This window comes from Indicator indicator, chromosome 5 (genome assembly GCF_027791375.1).
Source record: "Indicator indicator isolate 239-I01 chromosome 5, UM_Iind_1.1, whole genome shotgun sequence".
In the NCBI taxonomy this organism is placed as follows: Eukaryota; Metazoa; Chordata; class Aves; order Piciformes; family Indicatoridae; genus Indicator; species Indicator indicator.
The window spans coordinates 14,397,088-14,418,033 of record NC_072014.1 but is presented as its reverse complement, the minus strand read 5'-3'; the positions used below and the strand labels follow the sequence as shown (position 1 = coordinate 14,418,033).

At 38.6% G+C, this 20,946-nt stretch overlaps 1 protein-coding gene across 1 annotated transcript in view; it reads right to left on the bottom strand.

Annotated features, from left to right (window-relative positions):
- BMPR2 (bone morphogenetic protein receptor type 2) overlaps positions 1-20,030 on the bottom strand; it is a 100,210-nt gene extending 80,180 nt beyond the window's left edge. Inside the window, exon 1 of the mRNA XM_054380957.1 lies at positions 19,955-20,030. Coding sequence (XP_054236932.1) covers positions 19,955-20,030 — 76 coding nt within the window. The remainder of the gene's footprint in view (positions 1-19,954) is intronic.
- Positions 20,031-20,946: the final 916 nt, after the last annotated feature.

The window sequence follows — 20,946 nt, the reverse complement described above, 5'->3', positions numbered from 1 at the left end:
CTGTCCTCTACAGCCAGCAAGCTTCTTTGAGAAGCATCAGGAGTGTGGACAAGCTGCAAACAGTAGTGATGGGGAGGAAAAATAAACTGCACTTGTACAGGTTGGGAGGTGATCTGCCGGAGAGCAGCCCCATGGAGAGGGACCTGGGAGTCCTGGTGGATAACAAGTTATCCATGGGACAGCAATGTACCCTTGTGGCCAAGAAGGCCAATGGGATCCTAGGGTGTATTAAGAAGAGTGTGTCCAGCAGATCAAGAGAGGTTCTCGTCCCCCTCTACTCTGCCCTGGTGAGACCTCATCTTGAGTACTGTGTTCAGTTTCAGGCTCCCCAGTTTAAGAGGGACAGGGACCTGCTGGAGAGGGTCCAGCGGAGGGCTACAAGGATGATTAGGGGACTGGAGCACATGTCTTATGAAGAGAGGCTGAGGGACCTGGGACTTTTTAGTCTGGAAAAGAGAAGACTTAGAAGGGATTTAATAAATGTTTATAAATATCTGAGGGCTGGGTGCCAGGAGGGGGGGGACAGGTTCTTCTCACTTGCTCCCTGTGATAGGACAAGGAGCAATGGATGTAAGCTGCAGCACAGGAGGTTCCACCTCAACACAAGAGGGAAATTCTTTACTGTAAGCACTGGAACAGGCTCCCCAAAGAGGTTGTGGAGTCTCCTTCTCTGGAAACTTTCAAGGCCTGTCTGGATGCATTCCTCTGTGACCTAAGCTACACTGTATGGTCCTGCCCTGGCAGGGGGGTTGGACTCGATGATCTGTTTGCGTCCCTTCCAATCCCTGACAACCTGTGATCCTGTGATGTGAACTCTCCATCATTAGATAATTGAGTGCTTGCTTATCCTCTCCAAAACACTTTTACAAGGAGTCTCCCTGCAAGCTCCATGAAATTATTTTACAGAGTATTGTGTTTAAATTTTTATTAATAATGTTACAAAACAAATCTGAGCAGAAGCAAAGATTTCATCAAAACTGCAAAAGAGTGGAAGACACAATGGCAACTCAGGTCAAATAGGTTATAAATATTTGCACTAGCACAATAGGTCTCATTTGTCATTAGCTTTTTATCATGATTTGGCTTTGTTAAACTGACCACCACCACAAGTGGTGTTCTAGTTTAGCTTTATATTATTTCAGCTCAGTACGTTCATATACATAACTTGAAATTCAAGTTTTAGAACCTCTTCTAAACTAATTGTATTGTTAACCATCTTTTCAAAGTTATCCAATTAAGGACAGCACTGAGGGACAGTTGGGTTGACATTATTTATATTTACTTTAAATTGAAAGGGGAGAGAATAATTACATTTATTATAATCAAGCCTGAAACTCTGCCTGTAATTAAGGACCTGACACGTCTTAGAAGAACTTTATTTTCAGTTGCTTAAGACATCTGCCAAACTATCAGTGTGGTCACCAATTTCATACAGCAAGTGTTTTTCTACTATTTTACTTAGAAGTGAAATTTAGATTCTGCTAAAATGCTGCTGTCATGCCTGAGAGTAAGACTAGGAAAAAAATAACTTGTGAAGTCTATATTAAAATACTTTTTGAAAGTATTCTGTTAAATTCTAAAACTGGAAAAAGCTGAATTTAAGATGTGGCAGACAGGCTGCCTCATACCAAGGGTGTGGCTTTTGGTTGGTTTGCAGCTAGCTGCTCTTTTTTTTTTTTCCTGTTGTGGAAGTGGATGGGGAATAGAGGGGAGGATTGCTCATTTTCTTGACAAAGTAGCAAAATTATAGGCCTCTGAAAAACTTTAGGAGAGATTTTTTTTTGAAACTCAAGTTTTCACAGACCAGCAGCACTTAACATGCTCTACAGTCTCTCCATGACATTGGAGCACATGCTGCATCCATAGGCAGAGAAAAATATACTCTACTGCTTTATGAATGAGCTGAGATTAACCTACCTTCAGTTTCTCCTCTGGCAGCCAAACACTTGCTCTGCTGCAACTGGAATTAAAGCCATGACTCTCTCCTAAGATCCTTCTTCTTACCAGGGAAATACACAAAATAGGAAGAAGCCAAAATAATCCAAATGTCACTATGTGATAAGCAGAGAGAAGACAGAACATTGGCTAGTGGAGAAAGCAGCAGTGATGCCACTGCTCAGAAAAGGAGACAAAAGCAGAGGAAAAAACCAAAGACGACGACCAAAAGCCAGGGAGAAGATGCAACTGAAACAAAGAGATTGGAAGTGCTTGTAGTCTCCAATAAACGCTAACTCTGCTTTGTAGAAGCAGGTTGGTGGAGGGTCCTCCTCCCCACCACCACCTTTTTTTTGTTCACCCTCTAAGTACTTGGCATTTATTCTATGATTTGGGTCCTAATGTTTTGCTTAAGGAAAAAATACTCTTGTCATAAGAAACAGTAGGAAATAAATTGCTAGGTTCTAGGCATACAGCAAGAGATTTTTTTTTTCCCTATATATAGTTTTAAGCTTGAGGTTGTGGTGACTTCTAATTTATTTATTTACTAATTGCTTCCAAACCCTTATTGCAGGCAGCTCTCATCAGTCTCTGATGTGAGACCAATTTTTCAGTCTTTTCTCTCTTGTTCCTTAAGATTCTCTGCAGTGTCTTTCCTGGTAATCACTGGAATTCAATCTCAAAATTCTAAGAATGTCTCTAAATGCTCCTCTAATTTGTCAAAAAATACTAATAATATATGCAACATCATCTAAAAATAATCATCATTACAGTAGAAAGTGAAACACTTCAAGAGAGAAAGTCTATGCAAACATATACAGACTCTAAAGTTTGTAGCAGCACGCATTTATGGAACCAATCTCCCAACAAGACAAGGAACAATTTCCAAAATGAAGCTAAAGTAACTTCTTACCCTATAGGATTAAATTACTTGGGCAGAACTGATTAAAAAAAAAATATCCAGTGGCTACAGGATAAGCCTACAAGTGCAGAAATCAAGCAGTATTCCAACGATGCCTTGAGGCAAGCTACTCTGTGCCTTAATTCCTCATCAGAAAAAATTAGTAGATAACACAGCTCAGTTTCCCCAGGATATATTCCCTGTGTGTTATCTGGGACTCAGAGTAACACAGACTAAGAATTCTATTACTCATGAGGACAGCAGAAGCAGGGAATATGCATACTAAAGAAAACAAATTTAGAGACAGTTCAGTAGAGAAAGTGCCCATCCCTGGAAAGATTCAGTCTTTCACAGGAGAAAGGACTACATGGAGGTCTATGTAGAGTTCTACTATTTACCTGAACAGAGAGAATCCAATGGTTCTAATGTATGGTTTTAAGAGACAGTTTGGTATTCAGTAGTATTGAGAGAAGTACATCAACAAACAAAAATTGTAAGATTAATTAATTGGTTCTCTGCAGATTCTTTTGTGTTTGGTACCAAACAGAAGCACAAGGGAATCAGAGCTGAGAGAAGGAATCTATTCACACCATATCAGAGACACAAACTGTGTGCATGTGTCAGGCTAACATCAAAAGCCAACTACTTAGTTTACTATGACACCTGCAAAGGCTTTAAGCAGAAAACACCTCTATTTGGCCTTATCCAGCAACTAACTCGTTTTTGTGGTTTTTTTTCGTATGCTTAAAGACGTCTTTATTACATAGTTCTTGTGAGAAGGATTCATTCTTCACACCAATCTAGTACTCAGAACTTCAGCCATTCAAAGGAAGAAAATCAGGTAGGAAAAAAAATGTATCCCCAGTTACGTTATCAGCATTCTTGCATCTCACTAGCACTTCTTCACTACTTCCAAGCAGTAAATTACTGAACTAACCTTTTCTGTTAAAGATCTTTTCAGGTGTAAAGCAATACTATAGCATACATTCCCCTGTTTTCATCCACTATTAATCTGTATGCCACAACAGATTTAGATACTTTTAATTCTACTCTCTTTTTCATTAATACAGTTTGAAATCTGCACCTCATTAGTATGTTTCTCCCACAGTAAAGAAACTGTAGTTCAGCATTCATGATGCATTCATAATGATTTTAACATGGCAGTAAGTGTGAGGTTTAGCAAGGAATTAATTCAGGAATTTCATAACACTATGTCCCCCCATTTGGAACTTGGATGCTAAAAACTTACAGCTGTCCAAAGATGGCTTAAAATATTGTCTCCTAATTCCAAAGTCACCAAATTTAAAACCATAATCAACCTTCTCTCTCTCTCACAATGAGCCTTAAGAAAACATACAAAGCTCACTATTAGCAAAAATAACGGCTGTTACAAATAGGAATGTAATGGAAATAAGTTATTACAGGAAAAAAAGAGGCACAATAACCTTAAAGTTCCATCATAGTATGCATAGCTTGTTTACCAAAGTGGGTTGGCAAATTGGCAGTATTTGAGTAAATTCATAGAATCCACTTTTATTGATTCTGAGGTAGCAGCCCACTGGATTTCCTCATACCAACCTTTCTACATGTGAAAAATTAATAGCTTCAGAAAGGATTCACAGAAAACACTCTCAAGGGTTTCATATGCTTCTTTAAACGTCCTGTGTGTAGGAGTTTCTTACAATCTACACAGAAGGCAGGGCTGAGAGTAATTTTACATATACTAGTATAAGACACCAAAACATTCCAACACCATAACTGGACAATGATAAGGCTTAAATTACCTATTCTCTCTCCTACAGAGGTAGAATAGGTATTTAGAGAAATGTGAAAGAAAGTGAAAAAACATCAATACAAAGATAGAAAAAAAGTAAGAATAAGTAAGGAAATTTCTGCAGTATGCTCATGTCCCTACACTTTGTTTTTTCTTGAAAAAAAATAGGAAGAAAAAACATTACATTGGAAATGTTCTACTTTCCTGCTGTTTCCAACAAATTCAGCAAAAGTATGCCAGAATACAGACATTTGGATTTGCTAATTTAGAGGGAGATACATCCTAAGATTAGAAATTCACTTTGATCTAAAATAAGGAAGATCCACCATGTGCCTATGAGATAAGCACATTTTTGCTGAATCACTAAAATATATTCATGTAGCTGGGCAATTGTACACACTAACAAAAAAAACTATTTAGTCAGTTGTTGAGCTGTCTTAGCTGTTTATTAAACTTGCAGCTCAAACAAAGGAGATGAGACAAAACAATAGGTACTTGGATTCTGTGGCCTGCTTGAGGTTGTAAATTGAAGAAATTGAGTGGTTGGGAATAATTATTTTTAAGATAAATAAATAAAATTTACTTGAATTAGAGCAGAATTCAAAAAGCTGTAGGGTAAAAAACAAGGTAAACCACTCCAAAATATACTTCAAATGCAAATGCTGCTTCTTTTGAACTACTTGCACAGAGTTGCAACAGAGCAGCTAACAGTGGTAAGAAATTAATAAATGCATTTCTAAACCTTCTGAAAAAAAATCATTTAAAAAAAGGGTACCTCTAATAGCTGTATGTTTTGCAATAAAATCACTATTGCTTGGAACTTTTCCCCATAAGTGTAGTTTTAATAAGTACAATGCTTTTCCAAGCAGCTTTAAGTTATTAGATGTCTCAGGAAAACATCAGTCTGTGATTATAATGAAAGAAACACAAAATGGTCAAGTGGACAACAAATTGATTGGGAGCCAGCAAACCAGAGATCTGTTCCTCTTTGCTGGTGGCATGCTAAGCAGCAGCTCCTGTCTGTGTAGTCTGTAAGTACCCTGATGCTTTTCCTCACTACAGTTAGGCCTTCTCTTTTTTGGGGTGGTTTGGTTGGTTGGTTGGTTTTGGGGTTTTTTTTCCTTTTTTTTCTTTTCAACATCTGTACTGCAACAGTCAGTGGCACAGCACAAGTTCTTAAAACAACTGGTGCCTCAGAACAGAAAATCCAGGGAATTAGACTTGTCTCCAGCTCCCAAGAAACAACAACATTTATGGCAACTTAGACAATTGCTTAGAAGGGAAAAGCAGCTATTTTTAACTATTTTGCTTAGTGGCTGCACTGGAGGGAGGCTCCCATTTCCTTTCTTCATCTTACGTAGCAGCCATAACTACTATTTCCCTTTCCCTCAGCTGCTTTTACAAAAAATCTGGGCTTGCAGCTCACAACAATGTGCTGTCTTCAATGCTGTCACAGGTTCAAAGCAAAAGCCAAATACTGCTTCCAACCCAACCTCTACCCTGAAGGGCAGTAGGCAACTTTACTTTTGAACAAATCTATTTCTGACTCACACAGAAATAGCAAGCCTGAATTAGGTAAGGCCCTGAACATGAACCAGCAGGCCAGTCAGAAGATCCACATTTAAGCTGCTGATGCTCCCAAGTGCAAAGTGTACGCAGCTCTCACACAGTTTGATTGTGCTGCTTAAGCACTGCTACTTGGTGTAATCATTTGTACTCGAGACTATTTAACTCAAGCACAGGAATCTGTAAAGACAGACAGTATTTTATGATTTATCATCTGCTGATGACCCAAAGCAAATATTTGGTGGATCATTGAAAAGTAACTTCTCTCTAGGCCTAGTTACCTTTGAATTTTAATTCTATTTTAAAGCTATGAGAGGTTTATTATCATATTCTACAAAGTCTCCCACACTCCTTAACAGAACTGGAAAACTGCTGCCCCATGCCAGGTATGGGACAGGAGAGAGAAACGCTTATCTTTTTCCTCAAATACAGACATTTGAGTTGAGGACAGTCTTTGTATTCACATTTGTATATATTTGGTGAATAAAACCCGGAAGGATAGGAAGGGCAGTGCAAGCAAAGGCTACAGTAGTTCTAAGTTAACTTCCAAGGCCTAATCTCATCAGTCTTGCACAATGCAACTCTAAACACAAAGACGAGAATTCAAAATAATTCTAGAAGACAACACTGAGAATAATTTTGGTTTTCTTCTACACATATTGAACAAATACATTTCAGAAGTCCTTAAACCCTATAATAAAATGCACTATAGAAGAAATAGTTCAGAAATCTATGGCATGAAACTTGTATTCCCCAAAGACTGAAACAGCCGTTCACAAAATCTTTATCTAGCTGCCCTCCCCACCCCCAAATCCTAACCAAGGTTTCAAGTGATTCTTCCAAAAGAATTATTTATATATACACGTATGAAATCACTGCCTTAATTGCTCCCTCAAGCTCAAGCATGTTTAGAAGTTTAGTAGATGAGCAACCTCTCATGGGCCATACTGAGCTAAATTTACATAGGCAATGACTGTCCTATACTGCCTCTAGTATCACCTCACTGAATTTTCCCCAGAATGAATCATACATTCATAGAGGATCTGCCATCTGTCAGTCAAGATCCTCAGAGTTGGTGTGCTGCAAAACAATAAAAGTAAAAAAATAAAAGAGCCTCACATTTAGAAAGCATACCAGATGAGTCAGGGAAGCTAAGTATTCCTTTAGGGAAGAATAAACTTCAGTCTTTTGCGCTTCCTTTATGCATCCGAATTGATCCAAGCACTTACCAAAGATCCTTTTTTAGTAACATGATACAATTCATGTCTTTCTTTTAATGCAAAGAAATGCATAAAACAGCAATGTTCAAGCTGAAATAAAAATGTCTTTTTGCAATAACTGAATTAAGGGAAGTAAGTGAAAACTGAGAGAATATCCAGTTTGGGGGACAGAGCATCCAAGGAATAAGAGAGAAGCACAAAAGTCTATCCTCTGCAAGAACTTGAAATTACTGCTTTTTTCTGCCAAATAAGGCAGAGATCCTGCAGAGAAAAACAAAGACACTCACAATTATGCACAAAGCAACTGAATTAAGGTGAGACAGATAGTTATAATAATGACATTTTGGGGGTTTATATGACTGATTTCGTATTTGTTTCAATGCTCTGGTTTTAGGTAATTCTGGTTCTGCTACTGTAAAAAAAAAAAAAAAAAAAAAGAGAATTATGCTCATCCTCTATATCCAACATTTGCAGCTTCCCTGACGTGCTCCACTTGGACCTTAAACTATGGGAAGATTATCATCAAACAGAACAACTGACAATGGAGAGAGAATGATATCCACAAAGACAGAGAAGACAACATAAAACTACAGTGGGAACTTCCTTAATTTATCCTGCAGCAACTTTTCATGTACATGTTCACAACTTCTTTCCAAGAGTTAGCTTACACTTATTGCAGGTCAGGAGCATGCACACAGGCAATCAAAGCAAAGCAGTTGGCAAACTAAGTAGTTTCCATCTGAAGTGGTCCTGTTCCTTTACATCTCTTTGTTCCCGAGTTCTTAACATTTATCCTGAAGCTGTCAAGGTGGATCTCACTGCTTGTGCCTCAAACCAACAAGAAAATCTGAAAATACTTTTCTACACTTTCCTCAGTAGCTCTGCTGTTTTCTGCCCTCAGCAACCCTCCCTAACTCTTGCAGTGTTTACACAGAAATCAAGCTGGCAAATCTGGACTTAAACTGTGCTGAGCTTGTGCTACATCACACTTTACTTCTGAATACTGGTATGCCTTACATCCCCTTTAAGAAAAAAAGAAAAAAGCCCTTTCCTCGGAAATCTTCTTTGACAAAGTCAAAGCTCACTCTACTACTCTTCTAAAGGAAGGAGATGAGCCTTTAATAGTGTTTCCCAATAATTTTTGCTACAAAAAACGTACTTCAAACTTCCTCCCACCTCAACTAGGTAACAAACTTTTCCTTTGATCAAACATAATTTGCACTTAATTTAACCATTTCTATCAAAAAGCACCACCCTCTATAAAATCAGAAGAAACCAACATTCTGCAATCCTTCTTAGTCAAGATCCTTAACTCTAGGAAGAATATTGCTGGTGATCACACCAAGCTCTTGACTTGCCTTTCTGTGTGCCCACCACAGCACATTCTTTAGCTGCAAGGTCACTTTTAAGATGATTAGCCTTCCTTGTTTGGTACTGGATGAATGATGCTTTCATGCCTGTACAGACAAACTTAATGGAATGCAGTTACCTCTCCACCTCATATCCCCACACCTCATAGTGATGCAAGTCCCATTGTTATCAGTTAAGCACTGAACTAACTGCTCTATGTAATTGCCACAAAGGAACTCACTACCAGATTCTATCACAAACATCATCCTCGTTTGTTATTATACATTTCAGCTAAAAGTAGTAAGCATTTGCATGTGGTATTCCTAGATTATTTTAACCTATTTAGTTGCAATATGTTGAAAGTGCATGTCAGTAACATAAAAGTAAATTCATTACATGTTCATGCTAAACATCCTCAAAAGAATAATAAAAACAAGGGCAGAGAAGGGTGGGCAAATCCAGGAAATAATCAAGACACAAACACCTTGTCCTGTAATAACACTGGTAAACATCCAGCCAGGATGTCCAGTTTTATCTGCAGAGGCAAGGATATTGCAACAGGCTTACTTCTCAGTGTTTCCTGATAGTCTCACTAAAATGCCCCAAAATCTATGTCAATTTCAAAGAACTAGTTGTAAATTTGTATAAATAAATAAAGGATTCAGAACACTGAAATACTAGAAAGGCAGTGGGATTACACCAGCATCTTGTATATTAAACATCTGAAAAGTGAATGTAACTATACTGAACTTCATTGTCCCAAAGTGATTCTGGTTTTAAATGCAGAGCATGAACACAAAAATGTGAAGGGGAAAAAAAAAAAAACCACCAAAAAAACCCAAAACACCAAACAACAAAACTTTAAGAGGCTCAAAGCTGGCATTCACTTTAACACAGAAAAAAGTGATTCATTTAAATTTCCATTTAAATACCGAACATTCACATAAATTTTCATTTTCCATTCAGTAACCAGATACAGAAGACAAGTTGACTGATGCAGTGAGAAATTAATTATTTAGAGTTATCTTGATTAACTTCAATTGGAAGCTTGGCTAAGGGCTGGAAACACCTTTTGTTTCATTTTTATCTTGCATCATATCCACACAAATATTGCAGGAAGATTGGAAGTGACGGAACAGCATCATCAGATCCCAGTGTCTGAAAATTACCAATTTAACTACCTTTAAGATTTGAAGTTGGCAGAAGAGGTCCCATATGCGTAACAAACAGATACAACCTGCCAACGAAGAAGAGCCAAATCTCTTTCTGTTAATAGTAAGGCAACATTAAAATGTAAGTACTACTTCTAAAAACTCCACGGCCATTCAATTACTTAAATTAAGCATTACCTAAGACACTACACCGATCCCAGCCAAATGCAAGCAGGTAAAGTCATAACAAGGATTGAGATTCTATGTAAAATTTTATTTCATTATGTTCTTTGTATAAAAATATGCTCCAAATTCTGCAGTATTTGCCACATAAAAATGTTCTTCAAATGTTAGAATTTTATTTTTCATCTGCTTCTTTACACTCAGCAGTTGAAACAAAAATCTGTTGCTTCTGTTTTGAGGGGTACTAGCAATACATGGCACAGTTGAGAATTCTGGGGGACATACTCTGGATTTACTGGTAATTTCAGATACTTTCTCACTCAGCTAGTACAAGCTTCTTTCTGTAATAGGACATACAAAAGGAGTAAGACATACGTTGCCCCAGTACTACACACAATTCACCATTCTTCCCAATTGGTCTCCCGGTTTTTAACAAGAACCTTAACTCAGGAGCTTTTTGACTTTTCCAGCTGTCTTCTTCCCTCATTATTGGATCCCCAGCTCCATTCAGTTTTGTTGACACAATGTTAAAAAACAAACCTCAAACCCCAAACATTCTTTATTTCTCTGCATGCCTTATTACATTCCCAGTTCAGCTCTTTTGTTGCCAAACCTTCTACCAAAACAAGCTGAGAAAATCAAGTTGCTGCAAACCATAACGCTTTGGCAGTATCTGCCTCCCTTTGTAGACCCTCACTTGCTTCAGGATGATTGCTTCAAAATATGTGAAATGTGAACTGTTGCTTTCACATTTACCTCTTCCACTCCCCAGCAGGACTCAGTTAACATGGCTTTTATTGCATTCCCTCTTAAATGCCTCTAGCTCTCTCCAGTGAAGTGACTTTTGCTCACAGTATGCCTCCCAGTCTCATATATTATGACACTATTAGTACTCAAGTGTCTTAGGACTTCACTGCTTTGGTTGGTGGTTTTTTCCTACCTGCACAAGGAAAAGGAAGAAGAAAACACTTTTGCATTCCTAAAGTGAGACTATTAAGTTGTTTGGGTCATTATAATTGTATCACTAGTCTTCTTTATTTTACACACCTTCACCCCATTTCTTTAAATTCATTTACTACATTGTGCCACATTTGGACTGCATATTCCTGCACCCAAAGGCCACATCTTCAGTTTTAAGTAGTGCTATACAGTCTGCATGCAGATTAGTAAAATAATAATTAGGGATTTATTTATTTTGCACAAAAACATCCTATTCTTCTACTTAAAATAAGGGAAGTAAAATTTGCTGACAGCTTCATTAAAGGTACTACTTCTCTGACAGGAAACAATGAAAGTCTCCCTATCTGCCATTTAAGATATTTCTATGTTTGTTCAGGAAAAACATTTACTAGATTTTAAATTCTTAGCTAAAATGATGTGAAACAACTGTGGCCAAATTGGGTTCCGCTGCAACAGCATTAACTGCTAAAGTCTAAATTTAACGAGGCCAGATTAATTTTAGTATAAGATAAATCATTTAACAGGCCCTAGTAGAACCTGGATGCAATTCAGAAGTGCAAGGTTTACCAGTCACACAAAATAAGCTGTTTCTAAGGACCTTTTGAAAATTAAGAAAGCTAAGCAAACATCTAATTTGCTACTACTAAAATACCAGGTTGCAGCAGCTAAGCAGATTGGTAAGCTTCAATTTTGCTAACATACCAAGTACATAAGGATATATGCACAGACAGACACACATATACATGCAGTACAAGTCATCTTCATTGTATCTATGCACCACACACTAGGATCAGGGATTTGCATACATTCTTAGGAAAAAAAAAAAAAAAACAAAACCAACACCTTTACAGAGACATCCAAATATTGCTGCAGTGGGCATGAGAAATTATTTACCATACTGTTTCCACATCTCTTTTTCACTCATTTAAATTCACAGACTCATTCATCCCAGCCTGCAAAGCAGAGAAAGAACAGCACAAAACGCTGGAACAAGTTCTTCCACTTCTCAACTGAGTCCTACTCAAGTACCAGCAGCAAGCCCTGTGAGACAGGAGTGTGTGCCCTGACCCAGCACTTGTCTCCTGTTACAGCTGGCAGAGCCCAGGCCTGTGTGGCCATTTCAATCATGGCAGCTGCTACAGCTACAGCTCCCTGGCCCAGGCCATTACAGCCAAGAACAAATGAAAAGAACTTTAAACATGCAAACAGAAGAAACCAACACCATGGTGGCATCCAGACAAACTTCATTACAGGTTTCCTTTTATCCTTCTCTGATTGCAACCGAAATTATTTTAATACAAAAAGATTGTTCCTGGGCTAAGTGCCTGCTTTGCATATATATGGTGGTGCCACAGACTAACTAAAAACAAAGATGCTACAATTCTCCTGCTACAAGTTTAGTTTTTCTCAGCTTGTGGTATTGGCTCTACATGATCATTTATAGCTCAGAAAGCTAAATATAATGAAAATGTATATTTAAGAATCTGTAATCAGAAAACCCTTCTAATCCTCAGCTAAGAAGGTCCCTTCTCTGCAGATAAATACAGGAATATAGTTTCTCATGTTTAGGTTTTGAACAAATAAAAGGACTGGCAAAGTTCGCAGCATACAGCACATATCTACAGTGTATAGTGTCTGCACCAAGATTTATTGCAACTTAGAAGGTATAGGGACACAAAGCCCCCACAACTACATCAGCTTTAGTGACTTCTCTCTGAAGGATAGAAACAGAAAGAAGGATTAATTTTCAAGTACGTTCAATAACAAACTAACTACAACAGAATTACTCAATCACTAAAAAAAGCAAACATTTTTTAGCATTGGACAACTAAACATATCCCTGTGAGATTATTTAATGCAACCATTACTATAGAAAATAGCTTAAACAGTAAGGTGACACATTATTTTTCCTGATACATGTTTGCCAAGTCTAACATATTTGAGAATACCAAAGGATTGTGGATAATATTAAATTCTCAGAAAATCTAATTAAGGTTCTCTAATATGGATGATCTAGGAGTTTTGATCTACGTTTCTGTACCCTTGCTGCTTTAGCTGCAGAAATAAAATGTTTAAACAGAAACCATGCCAAACTAAGCCTGATAAGGTAAGAACCTATTTAGTCAGTCCTTCTTGTCACTGAACTATGCTGAAACTTCTCACACCAGGTGAAACTGACCTTTGTGACTTATGCAGAGGGAAATGTAATTCACACCTAGGATGATGAGCTTGAGATGACACTACCAACACCCAATACTTTGATATTGAGTTCTACATTCTCTAATGTATACATAAGGGAGCCCAATTAATGACCTATGATTATACCTTCAGTCATGCCCCTCAAAAAAAAAAAAAGGCAGCTCTTACCCATGTTTTCTTACGTTTATCCTGTTTACAACTCAAAACAGAAAAAGCGTATGTTGTAAAACAAGGAACAAAATAAACATAGTATCAGTTTTATCAATATCAGGCTAAATATAAGAGTTTAGCTGTGCAGCACCGCTAGCATTACCTAGACTACTTGACTATAACAAGTCAGTACAGCAGCTTGGAAGTTCATTATACCACTAGCTGTCATTGTCTGCCACTTACTTCAACTCAGAAGCTGACAGTATGCACCTTGCCATTGCACCCGCTTAATACAAATAATGAAACTACTTTTCATGCATTTCATTAGATGTCCATGAATTCTAAGATGTAACAAAAAGGGACCACAGGAAAAGTGTAGGTTACATCACCATTTATAAAAGATCATAAGGAAGTTTTAACATGTAGGATATCCAAACTAAAGCTAAGTGTATACACAGGATAGCAAATTAAATCCAGCTTTGAAAGTGTGAAAAAACAAGGCATACCATAAACTGCTTGCTACTCATACACACTGTGAAGCTGTAAATGGATGACAGCCATTCAGTAAAGTGATTTGGGCATTGTTTTGGAAGTTCAGTTAAAGCAATTAAAAATTGACTACTACATGCTTTCAGAAACGTAAGTTGTTCCACAAGCACCAGGGTAATTGCCCATAAACATGCCCTTTCTCCCACATTTCATACTCCACTCCCATCCTTTCCACAAAAGGGACTCCCAGTTTTCTCCCAGATCTCCTACAGCAGGCCAAGTGAACAGAAGACAAAATATATTGTGCTTTGTCCAGAACATCATATGCACCAACACGCTTGCCAGCATCCCTGCACTGACTGGGCAGCCAGTTTTAAGCAAAGAGAATTGCTTGGGCTGAGTTTTGCTCCACTTTCCCCTTGAGATATCTCTACCTTGGATTTTTCTCCTCTAGTCAGTTCCTAATTTTCATGAAAATAGTAGCAAATTAATCTCTTGAGACTTTTAAGATTTTTATATATGTGGTTGATGTGAGCCAGCAGTTTCAGAAGTTAATGGTGCAGATGGAAGTGTCCACAGAAGGCGTTAGCAATCCATAGTGTCTATTTTTTCCTCCACCTCTCACAGAAAGAAGAAACAAAAGAGAAAAGAAAGTACTGAGAGATGCAGAAGGTAGACTTTAAAGTTCAAAGGAAAAACCATGATCTGATGCAAATTCAAGAAGGCAACTGACAAAACTAACACATGGCAAAGACTTAGAATAAAACACTATCACCACCCAAAACCCTTGTGGTTTCCAAACGTAGGAGACTGAGGGACAGGGAGGAAGAAGGTAAAGGCATTATCTAAATGCATAGGTCTCTCGTAGATTTTCATATGAAAAAACAGAAGTATTCAAAATTGCTACTTACAACTATGCTTTCTTTGTCTCCCCCTGCATAAGTGCATTCCACCACACGAGTGTGAGCACTTACTCTCCAAACAAGTCTGACAAATGTAAGACACCATCTCTGTCTGGCTGTCTAATATGCCTTGGCTCTCATCTCACTGCAAATCAGACTGAATCATTCATCCTTTCAAATCTCTCTGGTGCTGCTAGCCTTTCTTTCTCTTGGTCACACACCCAAATTGACCTCTCCTATCAGATTTCACTCCTGATGCTCAGCCCAGCTTTGCAATTAACAGACCCCTCAAGTTGGCAGAACATCATCAGAAATTAGAATATTAGGAAGCACATAAAACTTTTCAAAACCACTTTTTAAAATAATATTTTTGCAATTTTGAAAACATTGATAGTCATCTCAAACTTTCCACTGCAAACTACTGTAGCCAAGTTTGAGACTCTCCATGCTATATGTTCAGGTGGATTGCCACATATTAATTAAGGCATATCTGAAACAATCTTGAATTAGAATAGAAAGTTAAAAAATAATAAAACAAAAAGTACCACTGTTGCATTACGAAAAACGTGGTAATTAAACCACTAACAGTACAGACTACCTAGACAGGCTGTGAACTCCGTCTTCACTGGAGATTGCAGAGATGTTAGACAAACATTGTTAACCGTACTTATACAATCCAAACATGAAGGAAGCAGAAGAGAAATCACTTCCAGTATTACAGTTATGCTTCAGAGGATGGGAAAAAAAACAACAAAAAAGCCAAACCAAACCAAAATGAAAAGCCACAGATGAGTTTGAGTACTGCAATGTTGGTGCTTTGGAAAACAGTTCTTCTATTTCACTTATTTTTAAATTCAAATTCAAGCAGTGAAGCAGTTCCACTAAGTCTACAAACTTAATAAAATTAATACTTAAAACTGCGTGTAAGCTACACACAGATTCCTGTCCTACCCAATATAAAGCATCACCAAGCTTGTTTTGGTTTATTCAGGACAAAAATATTTTGTTCCAAATGAAACTTGACACACTGTTTACACACCACCCTGGCTGGGAAAGTTAGATTCTGCTCAGAAAATGACAGCACTCGTTCATGGCACAGCTAGACTGAGTCCTAACAAAATTTAGTTCAAGTGACAGTAAGCCATGCACTCTTTTGTTAGGAATAAAATGTTTCAGAAGAACCCGATATATCAATTTTCTCATCAATCTGCTGAGAATGGCAGAAGAAGAAAACAATGCCACTGACTACACAGACTAGTGAGAAATACTTCATGGAATAAAAAAAAAAAAAAAAAAAAAAAAAGGCAGAGGGGACAAGAATTTAAAAGTCAAACAAATTTTTAGAAAATTTTGTAATATGTGCTAGAGAGGTGTCAAAACAACCACTTTATACAAGTTTGTCCTAGGAATAATGATAAGAAACCATTCATACTGAAGCAAAGTATCTGTGTAATGTCTCAGGGCTCAAAATTTGGTCTCCTCAGCCACCAGACAAGTGCAGCTTCCACTTCCTAACAAGCTATGCCTACACCACACAGTACGGTACAGAAGTACTGAAGTATGCTTGGAAACTGGAAGCTTTGATGAAATATCACAGAGGTTCATACAGGCTGATTTACCTAATGGAAAAAAAAACGACTCTTCTCAGCAGGGTGAATGGCTCTGTGCAGAATCTGGTGCTTTCACAACTACGTTATTTCTTTACATAACTAGACAGTTAACGAAGCCATGGTCTGCTGTACAGGCTGCATTTGTATGTGTGGTTATCCATCAAGCATACCAGTCATGCCCCTCAAGCCCACAGTCTCTTTCCATCTGATGGGTTAGTATTTCAGAGACAGTTCCCAAGTCAGACACAAAAATAAATTTTTAGATTACATAAAAAATTGGTATAGCTCTTGTAAAACAGCCAAAACTGGAGTGCAGACAGGTTTTATAAAGCCAGTTTAATATACAAGATACTCAGTTACTAATTTAAAACACTGAATCTAGTTGGATAGCCAAAGGAGGCCTTTCCTCATGTCTCACAATTCATATTTCAAACAAACTACATTAGGACACTAAAAAGTAACTTTAACTGGCAATACATAATTGGATAAAGATACTTGGGTTCACTCATTTTAGTTAATAATTCACATGATCATTAAATATATATTCTTCAATCTCTATCCTATTCCATTCATACTGAAAATTTTGCAGCCCTGCTGAACCACATAGATACAGGAAAATGGAAAGATTCCTTAAGAAAACAGGTTATTGTTCACTTGAATTTTCACTTTATGCTTTCTGCAAATAATTTACACATTAGACAATGGAATGCTGTCTACCCTGAGTATGTATAAAGAAGGAAAAGTGATTTAGTATTGCATATCACAGAAAGCAAGCAAGTGAAACAAGTAAAGATTCTATCTTTAAAATTAGGTCCATACAAACACCCGTACAAACACCCATACAAATTCTTTAGCAATATTAAGGAACACCTCAAAGGTTCACCAAACAGGCAAAACTCTCAAAGTTAATGCATCCAAATCCTCTAAAATATAAGGGCGCATATATATGTCTAATAGTTCTAAACAAAAGATTTAGAAAGAGGTATTTCAAGTTTTTGAAAAATAAAGAAGAAAGTAGCACAGACCATTATTTTCCAATATCTCATATTTTTAGCTAAGACTACCATTGGTCAAATGTCCTTTGTGTAGCATATCTCTTTACAAGGACTAATATATGGTTTAAAAGTAGAGTTACCAGATACTTGTTAAAATCTGGATTTTAAGGCGGAAGGAATATTTCCCCCTAATAATCAGCAAACAATTCTGAATCTAGAGATAGTTCTTTTTTTACATGTTCAATTACAAAAAAAAAAAAGGAAAAACCAACTTCTTCATTCATATGCCAGATTATGAGGGAACTCTCATCTTTAGCCCCGATGTAAGATTTTTTTGTGATCTTCTTTATGCATTTTTATATCTTTCCTACCCATTCAGTATCCAGGTCTTTGTGGAGCTCTAAAAGGTCCAGATACTCTCCTCCAGACCAAAACTTACAAAATCGCTGTGAAAATATCTCCCTCTGATGTCATGATTTTGAATTTTTAAATACACAGTTCTACACATGGCTGAGCTATAGTATCCATTCACTAATCAAAAGTAAGAATTAATAGGGGTTTTCAACGCTGTAAAGGCAGCATTTTCACTCTGATGGGAGCATACAGTTCATGCTTTGGGGGAGGGGAAAAGAAGAAAGAGTGTTGGTTCTTTCATGAACATAAAAGGGCAGAATTACACATCAGTGCAGCTTCCCCATGTATAGACTTTTTTTTACTGAAAAGCAGTGTAAAACTAAAATCAACCATTACGTTAACTCAAGCTCAAATGTCTAAGTTTTACAGATTAATGACCAAGGCTTTTTAAAATGCGGGTTGTTAAAAATTCACAATTAAGAAATAAATAATGATGGGAAAACAGGTTCAGATTCACAAAATGACCAAAAAAGCAGGCATCACTAATACCTTTTTAATGAGACACAATCAGAACTGAAATAGTGGGAATGCTGTTGCCAGGTCTGGATTGGGGTGAATTGGCAAAACCGTGCAAATAGGCTGGTACAGCACCTGCCTAGCCCTTGGCCTGGTTTAAAATCCGTACTTAGTCCCCTTCAGCAACACTTCTTCATCGGTGCAGAGAAAATACCAATCCACTGAAGTTTTCACAAAGGAGATAAAAAACTCTACACTATAAAAAATTTGTATTTTAAAGAAAAGTTCAGGTGTGGGGTGTTCTTGATGCATACGTGCTTTAATACAAAGATTTGTGACCTTCAGAAGTCCCTTCTTCCAGAAAAAAAAAAAAAAAAACAACAAAAAAACACACCAACCCACTCCTCAGAAACTACCACAGAGAGACGCTGCAGACATCAGTCTAAAATAATGGCAGTCTAAGGTCAGAATGACATAGGCAACATGAATCTTTTCATTTAAATACCTTCCTGAAAGAGACCTCTTAAAAAAGCAGAAGCAAGAAAATCAGGGACTATTCAGTCAGAGTGATGAAGAAACTGCCTGAACATTCATAATTTACAGGAATTTCCTAATAATGACAGCAAGTATCTTCAACTTCGACAAACGACACAATTTTAAGACCTTACTGAAATGTAATATGAAAACTACCACCAGCTTCTTGGGTCATCTTAGCAAGATACAGCATTCTTCTCCCAAAGATTAATTTATGAATTTTACACATCAGATTACAAAATAACACTAAAAAATAGCAAGCACAATTGGATTCTAATAAAAAAGACACCAGAGTCTTCTAAAGCCACTGAAAAATGCATACTGCAAGAATTAGTACCTAACAAAGCTGGGTAACACTCAGAAGGCTCCAACGTGCTAATCTGTCACCATGACAGAAAACCAAAGGATGCCAGAACAATATACATCTCTCTTCCAATATCATGGCCAAACATCCTACATATCTGACACAGAGCTTCCAAGCAGATTTAAAAAAAGGTTTACGGTGTTCTAACATACGAGTAAGAATGCTCTTAACAAATATGCTTCCAACTTCTTGTTAGGGAAAAAAAAAGAAAAAAAGTACTCTTCAATATCTTCTGGTAATCCTGAACAGTGTTGCTACTGTGCTACAATCAGAACAGACAATGGAAATAGCTAGTTTTTTGCTTCAGATCTCTTCTCCAAGAAAATAAATATGCATTACAGTCAGACTGTTGTAAAACTGCAGCGCATGTTTAAGGCCCCTAAAAGCACTGATGCTGATAAAATTAAAAATGGCTGTGCCCAAAGATCCCACAGCAAAACAGGCACGGCTGTGCTGACGATTAAAATATATATTAAAAATTCCTGCATTACCTTACGAAGGGCGAGGTATGCAAAACAGAAAGATTATATATTTTTCCAAAATTGAAATAAATTATTAGACAAGTAGATCTAGGCAAAGCATAAATCGTGAATGCAGGTCGAGCTCATTTACACAATAAAGCAGATTTTATTCTCCGAGACTCTTAACGTATCGGGATTTCAACTTTTATCAGGCTTCACCACGGAAGCAGACGCACACCACTTTTTAAGAAGACACAGATGTGCCCAAATACCAGTGGACCCCACCCCCTTTCCCTGTGCCAAAATGGCTAGTAGTTCGTTACACCCACTGGCTACTTACCAGCCGCAGTGCTGAGCAGCAGGGTGGCACTGGAGAGCAAGAGCACCAGCACAAGGTGCTGCAGTGAGGCAGTCATACCTGGGGAAGCCAAGGATCGAGGCAGGAGGAGGAGGAAAAAAAAAAAAAAAACAACAACAACAAAAAAAAGGGGACCGACGAGAGGAATTTCCTCCTTCTTTCGCACAGCCTTCCTCAGCTTTTTCGGTTTACAATCCCGCCTGGAAGGGCAAATGGTAGATGAGAGGAGCCGTCTTCACTCTTACTCCATTACACCCGCCTGCCTTCATGTCTCGGGAGCCGGCAGCGCTCCACGGACACCAGGGAAGCGCCTGCTTCTGCCTCCCAGCCCCGAGACATCTCCCCTCTCCGGGGAACGGCGGAACGCTCCCGACTGAGCTGGGAAGCAAGCTTATTTCCCACGCAGCTTCACGATATCGAAGAAACAGCCCGGTTGAGAAGGAAACATATCCAGACGCGAGCCCGCGTCTACAGCAGTCAGTCAGAGCAGCCCCGCCGGCTGACCGCGGCAAGGATAACGAGCTCTATGGGCTTAATGAAGAGCCGCGTCCCATCCCGTTAAAGGTCTCTGTCTTCTCGCCGCCCCGCCTCGCTGCCTCATGCGCCCAGGAAGGCGGCAGAGATCCCCTCAGTTCCACCGCGGCGAGGCGCGACTCCGTCTGCTCTCACGGCGAGGGCTGCGGCTGCATGTCGGCCCATCTGTCTCCCCCGCCAGGCGGGCTCTACCGCGCACCCCCGGCCTCCCGCCCTCCACCACAGAAGCGACACCACCCCAGGCCACCCCGACAAAGGTGGAGCTCAGAGTGCGGGGCGGCGGGACGTGAGGCCCCTCCTTGGCGGCTCCAGCTACGAGGGCAGTCGGCTCCCCTCCGCCGACGAGAGCACAGCGGCTGCCCTTCCCCACACTGGGGGAAAGGCGCTCCCCCTCCTCCGCCTTCCTCCCTAACTTTCCACAGCGCCAGCAGTCCCTGCGT